The sequence below is a fragment of the Apteryx mantelli genome, chromosome 1, assembly GCF_036417845.1.
Source record: "Apteryx mantelli isolate bAptMan1 chromosome 1, bAptMan1.hap1, whole genome shotgun sequence".
Taxonomy (NCBI): domain Eukaryota; kingdom Metazoa; phylum Chordata; class Aves; order Apterygiformes; family Apterygidae; genus Apteryx; species Apteryx mantelli.
The window spans coordinates 131,644,852-131,665,353 of NC_089978.1; the positions used below are offsets into that span (position 1 = coordinate 131,644,852).

Below are 20,502 nucleotides of genomic sequence, written 5' to 3' on the forward strand. Positions count from 1 at the left end.
TTTCCCTTTGATGTAGTTTCTTTACCATGTAGCAGTAAGGTTTCCTTCTTCTCACCATCCTCCTGTCTGCTCTTCATTGTTTAAATAGAATTTGAGTGGTACTTGAGTCTGCAACAAGTCCTTTATCAGGATTAATTGGACTGGAAGTCGGGCTTTTCTGAACTTGAATAGCAAGTCCTTAAGGCCATAAGGTTTTAAAGGGTAAGGCAGAAGTAGCACCCTGTGTGTCTAGTACCCTTGATGCTCTCTGCCTCTAAGAGGTTAGCAGGGGGATATTAACCAGTGGAAATAAACTTCACCAGTTGTCTTGCAGTGTTAGGGTCCTAGCTGGCAAGACTTCACCTTGCAAGAACTAGGGCTGTCTTGATTAATTCTTTGTGTTAACTATATGTGTCTCTGTGAGAAACTTTGTTGCAGGTAGTGAATTGTGTAGAATAGTTAATCTCAAGTAGAGTGGATAGCTCTTGAGAGAACGCAAACTTTTCTTTCAAGTACAGCACTGTAAAAAAACATTTTAAGAGAAGCTGAGATGGAGGCAAGATAGTGCCAGCCCATTTGCTTCCCTCTGCAATAGCTGAGGGGTTATGCTGTCCCAACCACCGGGCTGTAGGCTGCTCTGGGCAAGTTTGCTTTCTGCCTCTTCTGAAGCTTGTTTCATCACAAACTGAATCATTATTGATCAAGAAATGGGGCAAGCATGACTATAACCTAATGTTAGGGTACTTGCCATAATACAGATGGTGCAGGTTCCAGGCCCTGCTCCAGAGACTGTCTTTCTGGTAACTTTCTTCTCCTCTTGCTCTGTTTGGAATAAGGAGTCGGGACAGGCACAAATCACCACGAAGCAAAGATGGCAGTCGATCTGAGAAGTCCGTCACTATCCAGACACCGCCTGCAGAACCACTGCTTGGGAATGATGCCTCTCGGACAGAGGAGGGCCAGGTAAAGAGGAAGCAGAAATGAACATGGAGTGTGGTTTCTGGAACAGACTGCCTGATGCTACCAGCACATGAGTAGAAAATGTTGCTTGCGTGCTGGTAATGAACAATCATGATTTATTGGTACCCTCCTGTAGAGCTAGAGTGCTGTAGTTCCATTTAGAATTAGCCTGGTACAACAAGAGTTTTTTGCACTTTGCCTTTGATATAAATATACTTATTCATGCATAAAGCCAAGGTCTCAATCAGTTTTATGTCATTTCTGCAAGCATTATTTTTGACAGCACCAATGCTGGTGTGACTACCCATGGGGCATTAATTTAGCTCTGTCTCCAAAGAGTGTCATCTGCCAAGCTCTATAGAAACATCTGTTTTCATCATCTCACTGTGCATTATTTGGGTCAACTCATTTACCTGTATATGCACTTGCTTTTAAACAGGATTTGCTCAGGAGTAATAGTGTAAAACATTAAGAGCCAGAATCCCAGTAGAGAAGGGAGGCAAGAAATTTAAAGCAAATGTGAAATAGCTAGGAAGGAAAGCAAGCGAGAAGAAAAACCTAACGGTGAAGCTGGTGTATTAACACTAATTCAAACAAAGAATGGAAAAATACTATTTTTAGCTTGCATCTTGGATAGACTCCAGTATCTGGAGTTCCAGCAATTGATGTGAAGGTGCATATTCATTTACAAGGAATGGCTGATGCTGCAGACATGACGGACTGCAGAATGCAGGATGTTTCAGCGCCTCCTGGGCTGGATTTTTGGAATTTCAATTCTTGGTTGTTGGGCTCCTGCTCTGCACTTTCCAAAACAAAACAATGCTGTACTGTTTCCACCTAAGATGTATATGATAGTACTTGTAACAGTATTTTGTGATGATAGGTGGGCTGAATTTATGTACCTCCTCTTGGTGTTTTGTGATGAGATGTTTGTTTTCATGAGTCCCAGCTATTACTTTGAATAGATCTAAAGTTTCTAGTGAATTCATAAGCCCTTCTTGTTTTCATGAAGACCTCCTCAATGTGAATTTAAAAAAGTCAAAGAAAAATAAGCTGATGCATGAGCACGATTGTCTCCTAGTGAGTGGGGTGCCTTAGATTGGGTCCGATAGCTTTGTACCGCTGGAGCTTTAGACTCATGTTTCCATGTAACTGCATGATTTTTTGCTTGTGCCTCTTAAAATGGGAAGAGCTGTTACAAGAGGTAGACTAAGACTAGGGCTGTGTGGCTTCTTCTCTGGGCTGTAGCCTTAAGGCACTGTGGTATTTATGTGCCTCTTCTCTCTTCTGCAGTTATTCAGTCCTTAAAATTGTAGAAATTATGCAGAGTTATTTCATACGTAAGCATAAAATACTTGAAATGCTTAGATTCCTTTACTGGAGACACCAGCAAAGAGGAAAATGTGATATGATTATGCTCCCTTTCAGGACATACTACAGTGCAGATATCTCTTCTGGGGCCTCTGTTTTGATGAGAAGTGTTTTTTGCAGGGGGGGGACCCCACTCAAATTAATTCAAGATGCTGACTGTTTGTGGTCTGTCTGTCTCAAAGCCCTACTGCTCTAGGCGGGGAGGTATTCGTGTCTTGGAGTGCATTAGAAGTTAAATTCCTGGAGCTGTTCAATGTAGTTATGCTGTCTCTGTCCACTCCTCTCCCAAGGTTTCTTGAAGACGTTTTCCCATAACTCTTTAAAAGAAGTGAATAATGGTTAAAAGGTGCTCTGATAAGCCAGAGGCTCCACAGTCATACAGTGCTGCAGCATGCTTATTTCTGTAGGTATCACGTCTCATGTTAAAAACAATACTTGTTTCTTTAAAGCAATGTGCTTTGATCAGCATGTGCAGTTGCAGAAGTCTGGGGAAAGATGGAAATCCTGTTAATGACATGGAAAGCAGAAGGATGCACTTGGGAGGGTGGGTAAAAGAACAAAACCTGCGCTTGTGAATGAACGTTTCAACTACAAAGACACAAGGTGCCAAGGAACAAAACACATGCTACCTAGAAGCATTTCTACTGTTCAGTGTGTACTTATGTGAAGTGTCAGGAATCTTAAACAGGGGTGGTGAGTCAAATCCGTACATGTCAGCCTAAGTCCTTAGCCACACCAGCACCAGGGAGGAGCAATTGGAGGCATAATGGATTGGGAGTACTGGCTTGCAGATGTCCTCTGAAGTCTGCTAGGGTAGAAATCTGACTCTTGGAGAACTTACTATAAACTGAAACTTGACTAGATGGCAACTGTATTTCAGGTAGGCTTCTTTGAGGCTGAATGGTATCTGACAATGTCCTAGACTCTAATACTGGTTACTTGGTAGTCTAGATCCCCTAAATTTAAAGCCCTATACCTGTAAATATCATCTTTGACCACTTGTGAATTGTTGGTTGAACTAAACTTTTATTAGAATATGTCAGCTAGTGTGTACAATATTCCCATATAGAAGAGTAAAAGCAAAAAGTGGAGGAACTTGCTGAAAGTACAGTTGCTTCTGTATTGATGGAAAAATAACGTGTGGACATGTTTTTGATTGTGTAATGATTATGACTGGCTGGAAACACTGAAATGAAAGTTTCCCTTCCAGGTGATTCTGTGGTGCACTTGCACCATGGAATTTGCAGGCTGGAAGGGTGCTAGTCCTAGCCTTGCATGTGGGAGCTGATGATTACTGCAGTTTCCAAGAGTTATGTGATATTACTTGTTAACCTCTGAGGTACAGTGAATGGCATAGAAAGCTGAGCTACCTGCTCTGCAGTTGCACCTTTTAAGCAGCACCTAAAGTTTAGTCACTGGTTTAGGCAAGCTGCTGCTGTTTCTAAATCTTTGTTAATTTTCAGGCTTGATGTTGAAAGTAGTACTTTTGCTTTGCTTTTTTTGTTGTTGTTTGTTTGTTTTTCTCTCCTGAGACTTACGTCTGTTACATTGTAGCAATCCCTTTCCAGACAAGAAAAATGGAAGACCTGGAACAAACCACTTGATTGTTTCACTCTTGTTTTTTGTTTATCTCTTCCTCTGTCAGGATGACAACTGGGGTGAGACCACAACAGCAATCACAGGCACCTCCGAGCACAGCATTTCCCAGGAGGACATTGCCAGGATCAGTAAAGATCTGGAGGACAGTGTTGGGTTGGACTGCAAACGTTACTTGGGCTTAACTGTGGCGACTGTTCTCGGACTCCTTGTCTTCCTCACCCCCATCGCCTTCATTTTGTTACCCCAGATCCTGTGGCGGGATGATCTGGAGCCATGTGGTACTGTCTGTGAGGGACTGTTCATCTCTGTGGCGTTTAAACTCGTCATTCTCCTGATTGGGACCTGGGCTCTGTTCTTCCGCCAGCCCAAGGCAGATATACCCAGGGTGTTTGTGTTTCGAGCCCTCTTGTTGGTCCTCATATTTCTGTTTGTGTTTTCCTACTGGCTCTTTTATGGTGTTCGCATTTTGGACTCGAAGGACACCAACTACCAAGGAATAGTGCAGTATGCAGTGTCTCTTGTGGATGCGCTACTCTTCATTCACTACCTGGCCATTGTGCTGCTTGAACTACGGCAGCTGCAGCCCATGTTCACTGTCAAGGTAGTTCGGTCAACGGATGGAGAATCGCGATATTACAGCTTGGGACACTTGAGGTAGGTACAAACCCTTGAAGTCCAGGGGTGTAGATAAATGTGGCTATGCTATAGCACAGAGCACCAAATGCTTTTGTTCCAGTGACATCACTGGAACTGGTTTCTGAATCTTTCCCTGGAGGAATCCCAGAGTCTCTCAGAAATTACCAGATTGAACCTCTCCTCCTTTCTGTGAGTGTGGGAAGGACCGTCCTTGCTTCAGAGGGCTAGTGTGCATTTCTGTAAATGAAAAGAGCTGATAGCACAATTTGAGGCTGGTCACTGGGCTAAGCCTGATGAGATCCTTGTTTTAAGTCTTCTCTGGGCCTCTTGCCCTGTCCCCTTACTGGAGGAAAGGGGAGAGGCTTCATTATTACCTGGCTGAGGGTGTCTGTGCTCTTCAGTTGGATGGGCCAGATGCCAGTTTGGGAGCACCTCTTCAGACCACGTGGAGCCATTTGTATCACTTTTCAGAGGCTGCTGACAGCAAGCCAGTCCCTTGTGTTCATGCGGCAGGGCTGAAGGAAGTAAGCAGCCCTATGTGAGAAAGCATTCAGCAGCTTACGTGCTGTTGACAACATCTGTTTGTCCTTACTGCCTTGTGCAGCCAAGAATCATGTGAGGGACCTGAATGAATGTCCCTTAGTTGGATCCAGCATCATTTGGATCCTACGTGAGCCATTAGTGGCCAGTTGAAACACTTCAGATGTTTGAGCTCTGAAGCCTGCTACTGTGACAAGCAGGGACTACCTTGAAGGACTCGGCCAGATAACTACACTGTGGAATCTGAAGGCTGCTTTCAGTAACTAGGTACTCTGTCCTTCTTCTTGAAGCCAGCAGTTGACTGAGTTTTGTGCTGCCTTGGAGGAAATAGCATTTGCTCCTTCTGAAGAAGTTGGCTTGATGCAACCAAAATTTCCCAGCAGTTTGTGTGCTTAGGAATACTAGTTTTAATGAATACTGGGGCACATGTAGGTGCAGGCAGCTTGTTTTTCTTGAAAGTGCTGTGATGCTGCTGGTTTGGTTCTGTAGCATGCTGGTATCTGCAGTTTCTGTCATTGGTATAGATCAATTTGCTGGGTTAGATGAACCTGGAAGTGATTAGACCTTTCAGAGCTGTGCATTATCTTTAAGTATATGACTCATGCATGCCAGCTTCACCTTTCCTGCTGGGGTTAATGCTTTCCTCAACAAAGGTACAAGAAAGGACAGCTGTCTAAAAAGACTCCTTAGTTGCCGTGCCCTATGAAGCTGTCTAGAAATCTCCTTAGTTCTTGTGTGCTGTGAAGGTAGCAGTTGAAATCTGGGGATGATTCTCCAGACTGTGTGCACTTAAACGTCTGTTCAACTTATCTTGTCCAGATCCCTATGGCATGCGTATCTGTTGCAGATGGAGAGATTAGTGTCTTCTGGTTTAAGTGGATGTAGGAACAGTCCCCTGCAACCAATAGCTTAGTAGTGGAATTACTTTGAAGCAGATTTAGTGGTTGACACTCAAGTCTGGGATTTGACTCCTGGATGTTGTTCCTTGCTTAATGAAGGAGCTCATGGTCTTTTGAATAAGCTAGGTCTGGACTCTGCTGTATCTTCCTCCTCTGTAAAATGTAAAGGAGAGACCCTCTTCTGTAATGGAGGGGACTTCTATTGACTTACTGAAAGGTCACCTTCAGGGTTTAAAAAATTACCTAATCACTGCTGGTTTTCTTGTGAAATGAGACCAAAAATGAGATTTTGCTCATTAATTCCTCTGTAGTAAGTGGCAGCCTTTTGGACTAGGAAGAAGGGAAGAGGCCTGCCAAAGAGTTCCTCTGTGTTAGGGCTTTGTATCTTGAAGTGTGCCGGGGCACTTGTTATGTCAGTGAATACTGCACTGAAAGTTCATTTTTTGTGTGTGTGTGTGTGTGTGTGTGTGTGTGTATACATACCTGTGTATGCAATGTGCAGGTTTGGCTTGAGAGAGTTTGTTGGTTGCTTGGTACTAGATCACAGGTTTGTGTTCAGAGGAATTAAGTTTCTACTCTTGCCAGTATCTACATATGTGGCTTTAACAGTGTAAGTAATCTTGCTATCTGAGGCAAAGAATTTCTTTAAACCTCTGGAGAATCAAGGCCTAAAGACCTGTAGCACACAGGTTAGGAACAGTGTTCTCTAAATGCTCTCCTTGCAGCAAAGTATTTGAAATGCCTTGGGTGATGTAAGGGCAGCAAAGAATTGTTAAATTTAGGGTGAAATTTGAGATGTATGAAAAATTAATAATTTCTCATTTGTTGGCAAGCTGATTGCAATTTTGTTTGGCATATCGAATCCAAACCACGCAGAATGTAGGAGCTTCAGTGTCTTGTGTTACAGGAGAGTCTCATCAGACATGTCTAGTAATAGTAAACCAGTGCTGCTTTTTCCTTAGTTTCTGGCAGATGAGTATAACATGTATTGACACACACTTTGAAGTTCATGGGTTGCCTTTTTGTCTTTGTTAGTGTAAAGGTGGAACTGTATAGATTTGATCAGAGGCCAGATGTCTTCCAGCTAAGAGAACATTCACTTCCTCCCTCTCTCCCTTTTGCTAAAAGCAACAGGGGAGAGTTATTTACGTGTAAACCTTAAGAGCTGCTTGTCTTAATATGAGATCTGGCCCTAGTATGATAAACACTGTAAGAAGCTAGTGAAGGTGATACCTCCTTCATCTCATAATCCTAAGTCTTCAGAAGCTATATAAAATGTTAGAAAGTCACAAACTGGGAACATCTTTGCAGCCTGGTTTTAGCAAAGTCTTCACAAAGGCCTTGCCATGCTTGTCTGTGAAGTGTCAGTTAGGGTCATGGAGGGCTTGCCTCTGTCTGGGTGGCCCTGTGGCTGAGGCACTGGACTGGAACAGGAAGTCTGTTGGTGAAAAATGTTGGGCAGGGAAAATGTGAAGATGAGCATGGACTGTGTGAATTCTTCAGGAAGACAGAAGAAGCAGCCTCGCATGTGTGCTGCAGAAATGGTCATAACTATGATGGGGTATTATATCTACTACCTCTTGCTGCCTGTGGGCTCTTTCCATTCACCACAGTGTGTGCTCACCTCACCCCAGTACTTCTAAAGGTGTATCAGGTAGGTTGCTGGTACTGCCTCACAGGAGAACGTGTGCTTTAACAGGCATGGAAATCTCACTGCCTCCCAAAATCAATACCAAGCTTCCTCAGTCTTGCCTTTTGTCCTCTTAGAGCTCCCAAATCTCTAAAAGTTTTGGTCCCTGGCTCTGCATGGAGTCCCCCTTCCTCAAAAGCCCAGTGCACTTCAGAGGCTGGGGGCAAGAAGGCTCTCAGGACATCTTGTTCAGTGTTGCTTGTCAGACCAGCTCCAGATTTTTCATAGCAAAATTGCTGACATCAGCCTTTCAATCCAAACTGGAGTCTTTCAAATTGTTTTTTTTCTGATGAGGCGCGGAGAGTTGCTACACAAGTGTGAGGAGAAAACACTTTTTGAGGAAGAAGGGAAGAAATCAGCCACCCTTTTTTGAAAAACTGTTTTTGCCAGGCAGGGTACGGACAGGATTTTCCGCCTTCCCTGGCTCCAGGTTTAGGAAAGAAGATGAACATGCTGAGTTAGGTATTCCACTTTGCCCTGAGGATGCTAGGTCCAGGAGGGTAAGCATATCTGGGAGTAGTTCCCCAAATTCATAATATAATTAATCTATTAGTAGACTGGCTTGGTCCAACCCCCAGCGCTTTGACTGTAACTTTTCTTTTGAGAGACCTGACTGCATAAATGAGTGTTCCCTTTGGCAGTGACTCGTGGTGGTGGTGAGATAAAAATTAAATTGGAGTCCCCATGAAGATCGTGCCAAATCTCAGTTTACTAACTGTATGGCTGCTCCTGGTGGAAAGACTTGCTGCACAGGGGAATACTTCATGGTGATATGTATGGGTAAAGAGGAGGGAAGAGAGTAGATACAAGACAGGAAAGCCTGGGAAAACGTAAGAGAGGTAGGGTGGGGATGCTGGCAGGATTTGTGGAAGCAAGAAGAAAGGGAGACAAAGCATAGTAGCAGAGGCAGTAGATAACTTTTCTGTTGAGACATTGGTAGTTTGAGCTTAGACTTGGATTTGCAGGCCCTATGGATAGGGACATTGGCAGCATATGTCATTCACAGTTCAGTTCCTTCTGGATGGCTCAGAAATTATGTAGGAAATACACTGCTGGAGAAAACCCTCCTGTCTTTTCATTAGGATGCTAAATGTATTCTCTTCCTCTCCAGTGAATTGTCTTTCCCCACCCTAGAGCACTGCTAGTCTAGACAGCTCAGGAAAATGAATGGCTTCAAATGCACATGGTAATTACTGATCTGTAGCTATAGATTTGAGCTTTCGGCCCCAGTATAGTCTTGGTTTTCTGAGGTTAAGAATATCTATTAGTGGATCTTTCTCCTACCTTTTTCTTTTAAGTTGGGATGTGAGGTGCACAATCATGACAGTTCATTCATATGTTGGGCTATATGAAGCACTGAGGGATCCAGTCTGCTTTTCCATTCTCCCTAGCATAGGTTTACCTTTATGAACAAGCTGGCTGGGAAGCTAATCTAAATAAGAGAAGCTTAGCACTCAAATATTAGCTGCATATGAAAAAAGTCTGTTAGCGTTGCCTGTCCCTCTGCAAGACATCTGCATTTGGATGGACATTTGCCGAACTGTGGTTTAAAAACCCAAGAAGGGGACAGGTGCTTCCTCAAAACTGGTATATAGCTCTGCAGGGCCTGCACCCTCTCTAGAGCAGTTGTCTGTATCTCAGTGAGAATCTTGTAGCATGTACATGCTCACAAACATGGAGAGTAGATGCACCAATGGAGCAAATGCACAAACAGATTTACTGAAAGGGGAGCCTGTGTTGCGAAAGGAGTGATGCACTTCCTTCGTAAGAGGGAAGCAGCACTACGTTTATTGCAGTAAGACAGTGACTTAACAAAGTTCAATCGTAAATAAGAACGATTTAACAAGGTTTGATTGGCAAGGTTCACTCAGTTATTTACTGCATGAAGGACAGGGTCAGATGTGTGTGCAACGGAGACCCTCCCGTTGAGTCATGAGGTTCAGACTGGACCCCCTTGCTTTCCAAACTCCTTTGGAGAGGAGCCTAGGTGTGGCTGGATCCAGTCCTAGTCCCAGACTTGGTCAATGGTTTATGTCTAAGGAATTATGTGCACAATTGGTCAGAGATATAACTTGGCAAAGTTTTGTGAAGTTTGCAGAAGTTCAGCATGCTATTAATCACTTACCGAGGATCTGTTGCGGGTAAGGAATCTCTCAACCTCAAGGAGTAACCTTGAGAGGTGTCCCTGCTCAAGAGGAGGTTCTGCAGTGCAGCCCACTGCCATGGAGGAGAGCTCAATGGGCTCTGGGCTGCCCCCTATTTATGGGGGGGGAGATGATTGACTCATAGTCATATTTGCATACTAGACGGGCTTTAGTTGGCTCATGCTCAACTAGCCCCTACATATGTGCTGTTTACAGGGAGGTCAGGTTGAGGGGGAGAGAGCCCATCAGTGCGGGGGAAAAGGAGCACACCATCACAGTCTGTCACCCAGCCAAACTGAAACAACTACTCTGCTGCCTCTTTATGGGGTGCTTGACCCGCAGGTGATGGTCACCCATATACCTTTAATGCAGCTGTAACAGAATTGTGCAGTGGAAGCTGATGTCCCTGCTGATCCAGCTCTTTAGGGTTAGCAGTCTTGTATCTATTGAACCTGTCACTTGTAAAACTGATCTCTAGGCTGTCAGTATTTACTGACCTAATCTGATAAACTCTCTTATGTGTGTGCCTTGGTGCCACTGGAGCCACGTTCCCTAGTAAGGATGGGGAAGGTAGCAGGAGTGAACACAGGGCTAAAGACTGGGAAGAAGCTTTTTCATACCATAGCTTGCATTTGTAAGCCTTTCCCAGAGCTGGGTATCTGATCTTGCAGCAGCTAGGTGTTGCTCAAATATGCCTCCCCTACCAAGGGTGACATTTTTCTAATTAGCAAGAATACATGATGCAATATTTGAGCTGCACAGAAAACTCTTGCCTAGACTTGTGTCAACACTTCTCTAGATTGTGCTGTCATAAAATCTCCCTACCCCACAAAAAGGAAAGCTTCCATGGCATATACAGACAGCTTTGCCCCTGTTCTCTAGTATGGTGAAATATATCGGCGTAACCACTGGTTTAGTATACTGGATCTCTTGCCTGGGGCAGGAGCTGCCATAATGCTGCATTCTGGTGAGAGAACATGCACAATGTCCATCAGGTGGTCACAGGTGGGACTGCAGAACTCTGCATGCTCCTATTCTTGAGCTTGCAGAACTTCCTGTCCACAGTTGTGTGGCATGGGCAGTTGAGTATTAGGACCATTGGCGTACATTGGTGTAATGCTGTACCTGGCACTCTGGGCTTGTGCACTCCTTTCTTCTGCCCTCTGCGATATGTATACAGTTTGCTTGGACTTCATTCCCAGGGGCTAAAAGGCCTCGACCCTCCTTTCTCCATGGAGTTTCTTCAACCCTCACCATCTTCCAGAGTGATAAACACTGTGATGAAAGAGATTGAGCTGGTGGGTTTTGCCTTGTTCTGTAGCAAAACATCTCATCTGTCCTGCTGCCTTGATTATACGAGCTTCCTAGAACAGCATGTTCCATAAACTAGCTACTTTGCACAGCAGTTCTGTCACTAAAGCCTCTAGTCTATGTGGAACTAGCCTTGTTCCCGAATGCATTTTTTCAGTCCTGAAATCTGTTACACTGCTTGCATGAGGTGACAGGGTGAGCACATGCATGTCCTTCCCCCTCTTCACCAAACCTGATGAGTGCCACCATTAAATATGCTCTCCTCCCAAGAAGTTCTGAATGGCCAGCCAAATGGGTGTTAATTGCATCTGCAGGTGTGAAGCTCCTGAAGAAACTGAGCTGTCTGCTCCACAGCAGCTTCTTAGTACTAACTCGTAGGTGTCAGTCTTGTGACCTCCAAGCAGATGTCTTCCCAGAGACAGTTCACGCAGTTCAAGTCACTGGGTGTTGAGAACCACCTTTTTGTAACTGATACTCTCCAAGGCTGGGCCCCTTCTCTGTACTCCCATGCTTTGAGCTTGCAGAACTCACTGTCCACAGTTGTGTGGCATGAGCAGTTGAGCATTAGGACCATTCAAACACCCCATACCATGGAGTAGTGATCTGAGGGAAGGAAGCTCTGGCTTGGGGCTGATCTATTAATGACTTAATGGGGAAAAAACTTCCAGCCTCATTCTTAGTCCTTCTTAGTCACTAGCTATGCCTTTCCCCCTCTCCCTTTGTCTGCTCCCTTGCCTCCAGGAGGATGCTGCCACAGAGAAGAGCAGTTTGCCTGGTTGATCTTGCCATGAGGATACTAGTGGAATCACATATGTGAATTTTCCAGCAACCTCTGAAAAACCTTGTGCTGTTTCTTGCAGAGCAGGGAACAGGCTCCTTTGATGCTCAAGATGAGTTATGGGAACAGTGCCTGATTCTGTTTTATGAGGGTCTGTTTGATGGTGCATGAGATGTGTCGTCAACAAAAGACTAACTAGGGCTTCTTGCTTGGGCCAGAGCAACACCTACTTAAGATGATGCTTAGTTGTGATAGTAGTGAAGAGCAGAGTCTGGGAGTGCCAGATGCTTCTCATTACAGAGGGGAGGTGAAGGAGTCTAGGACTGACCATCAGTATGTGGCTGCATGTGGTGCAGTGAAGTCCATCTCCAAAGCCTGGGAGGGCTCTGTCCTTCTGAAAGGAGCATGTTTTCCTAGCCTCTTCCTTTTCTGTGTACACATTTCAGAAAGTTTTATACATGACTTAGAGCTTCTCTTCATTTTGCCAGGGGTGACAGAGCTCAGGGACTTGAAGTGTCGAAGGTTATCTTCCTGCCTCTTTCCCCTGTTTGATCTTGGTTTTGTTGCTCACTCTTATATGTATCTCCCCACTATGACTGTGGGGAACCTTCTGTGAGGTTCAATAAAACCAGATGTGTCAATAAAATAACAATATAAACCTGAACTGATACAGGCTCATAGACTTTGCTTTCCAGAAGACCAGAGTGCATTTACACTTCCTCCCACAAGCCCCTGCACATTCCCCCACACAACCTTTCCTGTCTTTTTCTACAAGAGGAGCACGGAGCTGAGCACACTAGACCACAGCCCAGGTAACAGTTGCATTCTGCTCCTGTAGCTGCACCAAGCAGCAATGACTGGTAGCACAGGGTGATTGTTATACCCTGGAGCGGTCTTACATTTTTGGAATACTTAATACTTTAAAAGTTTACGAGTGTACTTGCAAATGAAGGACCTGCAGTCAATTATTAATCCCCCTGGCTAGTACAGTGTTACTTGCTCTCTGACAGGGAGCTGCTGGGCTTTGTCCTTCTGAAAGAAGGTATGGAGGAAATGCCATTGGTTTCATCTGCAGTGATTTTCCTTCTTTTTGGTTTGCTCTTGAAAAATCGACAATGCCCAGAAGTACAAAAACAGCATGCACTCCAGCCTACCCTGTACTTAAGGGGTTTGTCATGTCATTTCGTTTTTCCCCCCTGCTGTCTGTACCCTCCAAACTGCTGATGTATACCACCCACAGAGGCAGATGGTCTCCCTAAGCTCCTGAATGAATTCTGTGGCCGTTAGGATAAAAGTGTCTTCAAATGCTGCAAAAAATCCACCCCCTCAACCTTCAACATCCATTTCTTGTGGTGAATGATGAAATACAAATATTCTGCAAAGGAGTGAGCTGTGTGCCCTTTGGGGAATGGAGTGGGCTTAGTTTTTGTTAAGTGTGCAAGAAGTTGTAAATTCACAATTATCATAGAGCACAACCCAAATCATATGTCTAAGAAGACTGGAAGCTAATTCTTGACCTCACCCTGAAGGAAAAGGAAAAAGTTAATAGGGAGTTAGATGGTAGTAAAAGAAAATTCTTTGCCACGAAACTGAGAGCAGTATTTTAAGTTATAACTTGATTCCCCCTTCAAACATTCACCCCTTTAAATACACTGCTGTGCTTAACTTCACCTTATGCAGTTTAGCTCAAGTGGGGACATCGGCTGAAACTTTGAGGAGAACTGTTCTGGCTGACAGCACAACAGGCCTTTGTCCCAAAGGACCCTAGTTGCCGTGTGAAGGCTGCTGACCCTGGTTTGTATTCCCTAAGTCTCTGTGAAGAGTCAGCTGCAGCCTTTTGGGGGATGGATTTGAGGATGCTTAGCTTGGAGAACTGTAGACCGTGTTTGTAAGGTCACCAAGCATTGGCTTTAAAATGAAGCTGCTTTTCCTTGGGCAAAGCTAACTGGGGTGGAGCGGGGGGTGTTGACTCCCCTGTGAAGGGGTGCTGTGCGGAAGAGGGCTGGGCCCCAGTTTCTGTGAGCTGATGTTCCTCCCTGAGCAAGGGCCTGCTGCTGGGTAGTATCGATGCTGCCTTTTCCGGGTCCATGCATGCAGACTGGCACTGAAATAATGCCAAACTGCAGTAGGACAAGGATCTGGATGAGTGCTCAGTACATGGACAAAAGCAGTGAAATCTCACTATGACTGTAGCAGCTTCCTTTGTCAAACTGACCAAAACTAGTTGATTTCAGCAAACAGGTTAACTAAACCTGTTCAAATTTGTGTTTAGGCCAGGCTTAAAACATAGCTCAAATCTTGGTTGCATCATCCTGCTTGAGAGCCCCATTCGTCCAGGAATAGTTTCTTGGAATGGCTCTGAGATCTTGTGAGAGAGATCTTAGAAGAAGTTAAAAGCTGCTGTATTGACTCAAGTGACAACCTTCATTCCAAGTCTGGCCACATTAATCCTGTCCCCTGCTGGGAGTCAAGGATGAGGTGATCCTCTTTTCCTGAGAGAGCGCTTTGCCAGGCTGCCATTGGAACAAGAGCTGAATATTTCTTTTTCATTACAGCAAATAGACATCTTCCAAATGCAGAGACCCCCTTACTGCACCAAGGTTTTGCTGTCAGTAGAAGCTTTGGACACTTTCTATTGTTAATTCCTTAGAATTAAAATCGCATTTGTTAGCTTTCATTTAAAAAAAAAAAACTTAGTTACTTCATAACTATTAATATAATTCAGGGAGAATTCCTCAGGAGTATTTGTAAGCTGTCTGAAGACTTTGGCTTTATATGATGCATAGTCAAGCTTCAAATTGTCTTCTGAAAATGTTAACTTCTTTTCTTGCTACACTTGAGTTTGTGTGTCTGTAGGGGTTTTTTTGTTTGTTTGGGAAGAGCGGGGAGAGGTTTGGATTGCTTGGAGGCATAGTGTACATCATTGTTGCAGATGCACTAGTCCCAGGGACTGAAGGTGGTAATCCAGGATATTGTGTGTGCTGGCTGCTGTAAAATTTCTAGATGCTTTAGAAGCAGGGCACAAGCTAGAGGAGTCTTTGGAGGCCAGTGGATGCCTTGTAGCCCAAGGCTGTGGGAGCCTGGTCTTTCACCCCTCCTGGCTGTGTGCTAAGTGCCTGTTTCACTTACATTTTTAAAAAAGATCATATTAAAAAAGAAAAGAAAAGCACATGCAAAACCTTTGCATCCCTCCACCCCCGCTGGAGTTGTTCAAAACTCCTTAAATTCTAAATATAACTTTTAAGTGTGTGGAAACTTGTAAAAGAGGCCAAGGATCCCTCATTAATACTTTTTTTTTCTATTTTGCAAAGAACAACTGTTAACTCAAGAGCTAATGTTACTTGTTATCTAACATATTCCAGTGAGTGCAAGGGGGAAAAGAGAGAAGGAAAGAGGAGTAAAACTGAATTTTGTCTTGTGCTACAGTTCCTTTTTGAGATAAAATGCTGGTGTAAGAGTTCTCTTTGGTTTGGTTTGGTTTGGTTTTTGGTTTTGTTGCTTGAAGTTTTTTATCAACTCTTGATAGTGTTTTCTGAGACAATAGCACAACAGAGAAGCTTATGCAAATGAAGTTAGTCTGCTGGATTACTTATGAACGTCAAGATACGTGTAATTCATGCCTCAGATGCATAAAAGTTTGATTATAGTTTCACATCACTTCTTCAACTGATGCTGCTGCAAGAAACTATTCTGCCAACCATCTGATTCTCCCCCAGCCCTCCCAAAGAAACTTTATCTGGTTGCATGGGATCTGAATGAGGGAACTGATACTGTATTGTGTGTGTGTGTGTGTGTGTGTGTGTGTGTGTGTCTATCTCCTCCCCCACCCCACTTATGCAATTTCTATAATTTTGTTAACTATCCTTCTTGTGCCTAAGGTTTACAGACGCTTGTGGTGGCAGAAGAAAGTTGTGATGTAGGCAGAGGGGAATGGGCAGGATTGCATCCTGTGGCAGCAGGGCTGATTACAGGGAACACAGTCACAATGCTGTTGCCTTGGGGGAGAGCTGGGCTGTGGGCATGGGTTGGTGCCGTCTGCCTGCAGAACCAGAGCAGCATTTGGTAGTCTGTGCTCTGCCTGCCAGTAGTGTGCTTCTCAGCTGAGCCACAGGGAAAGGAGATTCCCATATCCCTGTTTTTCCTCCCCTACCCAGCAGGCCTTCAGGGCACCAGCTGTGGCCGAGACATGAGGAACAGGACTCATGCCCCAAGCCATGTCCCTTAAGGTGCAGAGCTGATGACTGTGTACCACATGACAGCTTATTTTTGCTGCAGGTTTTGTGTAAAGTCAGACTGCCAGCTGTGAAGTGGGACTCTGTAAACTCTTACCTTGAGTCACGCAGGTCTTCTTCCACAGGGCTTACTGGCCTCAACAGTCTGCTCAGCTGTGGCCATCTTCGCCGCAAGACTGACTTCATCAGTGTCCCTAAGTTTCTCAAATCAGTCACAAGAGTCACGAGTCAGTGGAGCATTGGGTCCTGACAAGTGGCACGCGTTTGGGCTGCTGGCAGTCAGGTGCAGCGCTGAGGTGCCCAGGGCAGCCAGCTTGTCCGTGCTCCGTCTGGTGCACCTGTACCTGGATCTCCGATGCTGTGTAGGCTCTTAGGGACAACTCAGCAGCAACTTCCTGCAATCATCTCTTTGCTTAAGTTGTCACCTCTGTTCTCTCTGCCCTCCTTCCCAACTTGCCAATTTGCTCAATAGATAAAGGAAGCTTTTCACAGCTTTGGTTTGCTTCAGTGTGAGCAGTTGGTAGTTGGGATTTTTATTCCTAAATAAGCAACTTAGTATTCTCACTAACACCCTTGGGGACACCCAGCCACTTTGCAAAACTGTGGCACGGAGACTGTCTGCTTGGTATGCTGGTAGCGTGCTTGGAAAAAAACAGTTCTGGGTTGGTGTTTTGATCCAGCTGCTGCTGCTCTTGGGGTCTGATTCAACTGCTGTTGGCTTCTGAGGGCTTGTGATGTGGGTGTCTGGTCAGGCATTGGATCGCTTTGCTGTGGGTGTCTGGGAGGTGGTGGATATATGGCTGGGCACAAGCAGCCGCTTTGCTCTCCTTTCTGTGCACTTAGCAGACCTTGGGGCCATGAGGTGCCAGTAGCAAGGGGTAGCTCACTGCTTAATGAGAAGGTAGTGCTTTCGTTTATTTTAATGTGTTAGATCTGATTGAAAGGGAAATGGATGTCTTCAGTATGAGGGCTGTTGGGGCATCTGCACATGGTAACTAGTTGAAATCCAGACTGAGCTGGTAGTGTCTGAAAGCTGCTGATGTTTGTTGGCCAATCCATGAGCTACATCACTTGGATTTAGTGGCTCTGCTTGGTATCTGCATGATGAAGTGCTTGAAAACAACCACCTCCAACACATACTGCTCCTCTTGCAGGGGTGGTCTTGGCGTGGGAGGCTCTGAGCGGTTTGCGTTGGAGCCTGCTCGCTAGGGCAGCTGGCTTCCCCAGGCGTCTGGGGAGAAGTGTGTTGCGCTGCGTGCTCAGCCTTTCACAAATTACCCTTTCAAATGCAGTCCCTCAAGCTGCTCTCGATGTGCGCTCACGTACTGTTCCCAGCAGATGGGCTGAGGTAATCAGTGTAACGTACCTTTGCCACATGCAAGCAAAGGGGAATTTGTTATTCTGAGAGGGGGCTGAAAGACAGTCTTTCTGGTTACCTGAGCTGACCCCTTGCAATAAGGCATCCTGGCATTACACGCAGTGAACCTGGAAATTAGTTTAGGCTCAGCAAGGATTTACGGCTTGTGAAAGAGTCCACCAGATCAGCCTCCTATGGGATGTAGTACTCTGATACCTCCATTGTTTCTAAAACTCATTGTACCGTTTTGCATTTTATATCTTGTTTCACGTTCTATCCATTGAATATGATGTCAGGTATCCCTATAATCTTTGCCTCCCTTGGCAATGAAATGAGATGCTCACTGTGTTACTGGGGAAAGGGAGGCGTGCGAGCTGTCACAGCATCTGACCTCAACAAAGTGACCTGTTTTCCCTGATAAATCATCTTACTAGACCTTTTGGGCCTTTCTTGGAACAAAAGCATTGTTCTCTCCTCCTCCCTGCTATCTATCACCACTAGTATCTTGAGCTTTTGTCCTAACTAATTTTACTAGCTGCCTTCTTCAACTGTCAGAACGGAAGGCTAAGGCAATGTGACAGTTGGAGAACATTAATCTAAATTGGAAGTTCTGCCAGTAAAAGTGACTGGCAAAAATGTCCAGCAGGCACACAGGTACTCTAAAGAGCAGGTAACTTCTTCAAATGTCAGACTGGAAAGTCTCTTGGAAGGAGTATTGCAATGGGAGCGTGCCTGTGGGTTTACTGGGTTTATATAGCTGCTCACTAAAGCCTAGCACTTTGTACTTCTGTACAGCAGCATCTTAGTACTGGCCTGGGAATACTTTTATAGGATTCTTTAGGGAGATATTAAATAGTTCATTTGGGTCGTATCATTTAAAGGAGTGGATTAAAAAAAAAAAAAAGGTAATGTCATCCTGTAAAATTGTCTATTGTTAAAACTTAATTTCCCTACTCATGTTCTAATATTTTTATTTGAAAGGGAAGCTAACAGCAGCATTTGGGGTAGAGTTGGAGTGGGCCTTCTCTTTTTAGTTCATATTTGGAGAGTTGTAGTTAGGCTACTATTAAAAAAAACAAAAAAAACCCCCCTACTTTCCACCCCACCCCCCATCAGAAAACCTTTAAGTTGAAGTGTCTTCTGCATTAGCAACAAACTACTGTATTGCTCATGTCGTGTTGGTTCTGGTTTGTCTCATGAAACGTGGCTTTAGTGTATAGTGGTTTGTGGTGGACATGACAAAATCTTGGAACATACACTGCAGAAAAGGGGAAACCTGCTGTTAGTGCTTTTCCCTCTAGCACAATACTGTATCTTAAACTTGCAGCGTTAATGTGGCAATTGTGCAGATGTCTAGTGTTGTAGGGGAAAGCTTAAATCCCTTTTAAAAAAAGGGTGGGAGGGAGAACGAGTGGATGAAGAGTAGCTGCTGGAAAACTATGGGGCAGATCCTTTCAGTGCTGTGTTTGTGCTTGCGTGGGTTCCATATAAACTGCACCATTAATGGATGTTCACTTCCTTGAGGTACGATGGAAGTGTTACCAAGAGGAGCCATGCTGCTGCCACAAGACAGCCCATTAATACGCTAAGGATTAAATAATTGACCTTGCAAATCTCTTCCCTGCCTGACCGAGTGCCAAAAGTTAAGTATCTAAAACAAACTTACTATGTCCTGGTAGTCTGCTGCCTGTTCTGGACAGGTGTTAGGGAGGGCGAGATTTCTGCTTGCCTCCCTCAGCTGAGCGGAGACTTCAGTTGTGGTTGTCTAACAAGAAAATGTGGTTTTCCTGTTCCTAGGGGCTGTGGTCTTGTTCTCTTCACTATACCAAACTGAAATGCTGTTGTAGCTACGACGACAAAAAGGCATTTTTCTGCTCTTCTTGTTTGGCCGCAGCTGCTGAAGGAGTTTTTTGTCTTGGCATCTCTGCTGAGTTCTGACTCCTGCTCAATCTCTGTTTACTTGCGAGGACAAAATTATAAACTAAAACATTGCTACTGCTGCCACTGTTACAAAGCATTTCTGCGCAACCTGGATCCTCTTTGGAACCTTGTATTGAGAAGCTGCTTGGGAAGGACAGCAAATGCCAAATCGCTCGTGCTCTGTTGGCTGGTAGAAAACAGCCTGTGGTTTGGCAACGTTGCCAAGAAAGGATCTGTTTCGGCAGCCTACGTTGGCCTAACTTGTAGTTACGGTAGGAAGAGGGGTGCAGCAAAGTCTATTTAGAGGATGGTATAGGTGGTGCAAATAGCTTCTGTTGCTGTTTTCAACAGGGGTGTTGTTTGTACAGGAAACATTTTAATTCTGTATTTCCAGTTTTATTTCTGAGCTTTCAATCCTGGTGACTTTGAGTGCTCTGGAAGAGCAGCCAAGTAGTGAGGGACCACGTACCTTTAAACCCCAACTCTGTGCCTTTCAAAAGAGCGTGTGGATGAAAGGAGTCTCTTGGAAAGCAGATGTGATCTTAGGGTAGGTCTGAGAAACTGCAGAAGCTTTCTGAGCCTCTAAGCCTGTTGGATATGAGCTGACAGCGCTACTAGAGCATAAGTGCTGTGTACGAGTAGATCGCTGTTCCAGGACACCTGAGCACCTCCTACAGCAGATGAGTTTGATGCAGTTGCAGACTGGAGACAGCCTGGAAGTTCAAAGCTGGCTCTGCAAGGAAGAGTACTTTGTGCTTTTCTTGCTCAGCTCCTCTTTGAGGTACCAAAGCTTCCCAACTGGTTGTGGCATGCATTTAGCATGCCCAGAGACCTCAGTTTGTTTTGATGCTGTGTCTGTTTTAGAGCGCTTGGAAAATGTTGTTTGGAGGAGATGACTATGTGTTGGGAACCATTTGATTAAATAACCCTAGGCTTACTCTGCTGTCAGCCCTCAATTAGCACAGCAGTAATCAGGCCTCTCTGACTAGCCCTGTGGATTTTAGATTCTTAGCTCACCCCAAGCTCTGCTGCTGTAGGACTTGCCTCCATAGCGCAGTTAGGAAGTGGGTACTTCAGTAGCAAACA

The 20,502-nt window shown here is 44.7% G+C and overlaps 1 protein-coding gene across 2 annotated transcripts in view; it reads left to right on the plus strand.

The window, feature by feature from the left end:
• VANGL1 (VANGL planar cell polarity protein 1) overlaps positions 1-20,502 on the plus strand; it is a 42,227-nt gene that overhangs the window by 9,677 nt on the left and 12,048 nt on the right. For both annotated transcript variants that reach the window (XM_067302179.1, XM_013950146.2), the window contains exons 3-4: positions 816-942; positions 3,956-4,563. In XM_067302179.1, coding sequence (XP_067158280.1) covers positions 816-942; positions 3,956-4,563 — 735 coding nt within the window. The remainder of the gene's footprint in view (positions 1-815; positions 943-3,955; positions 4,564-20,502) is intronic.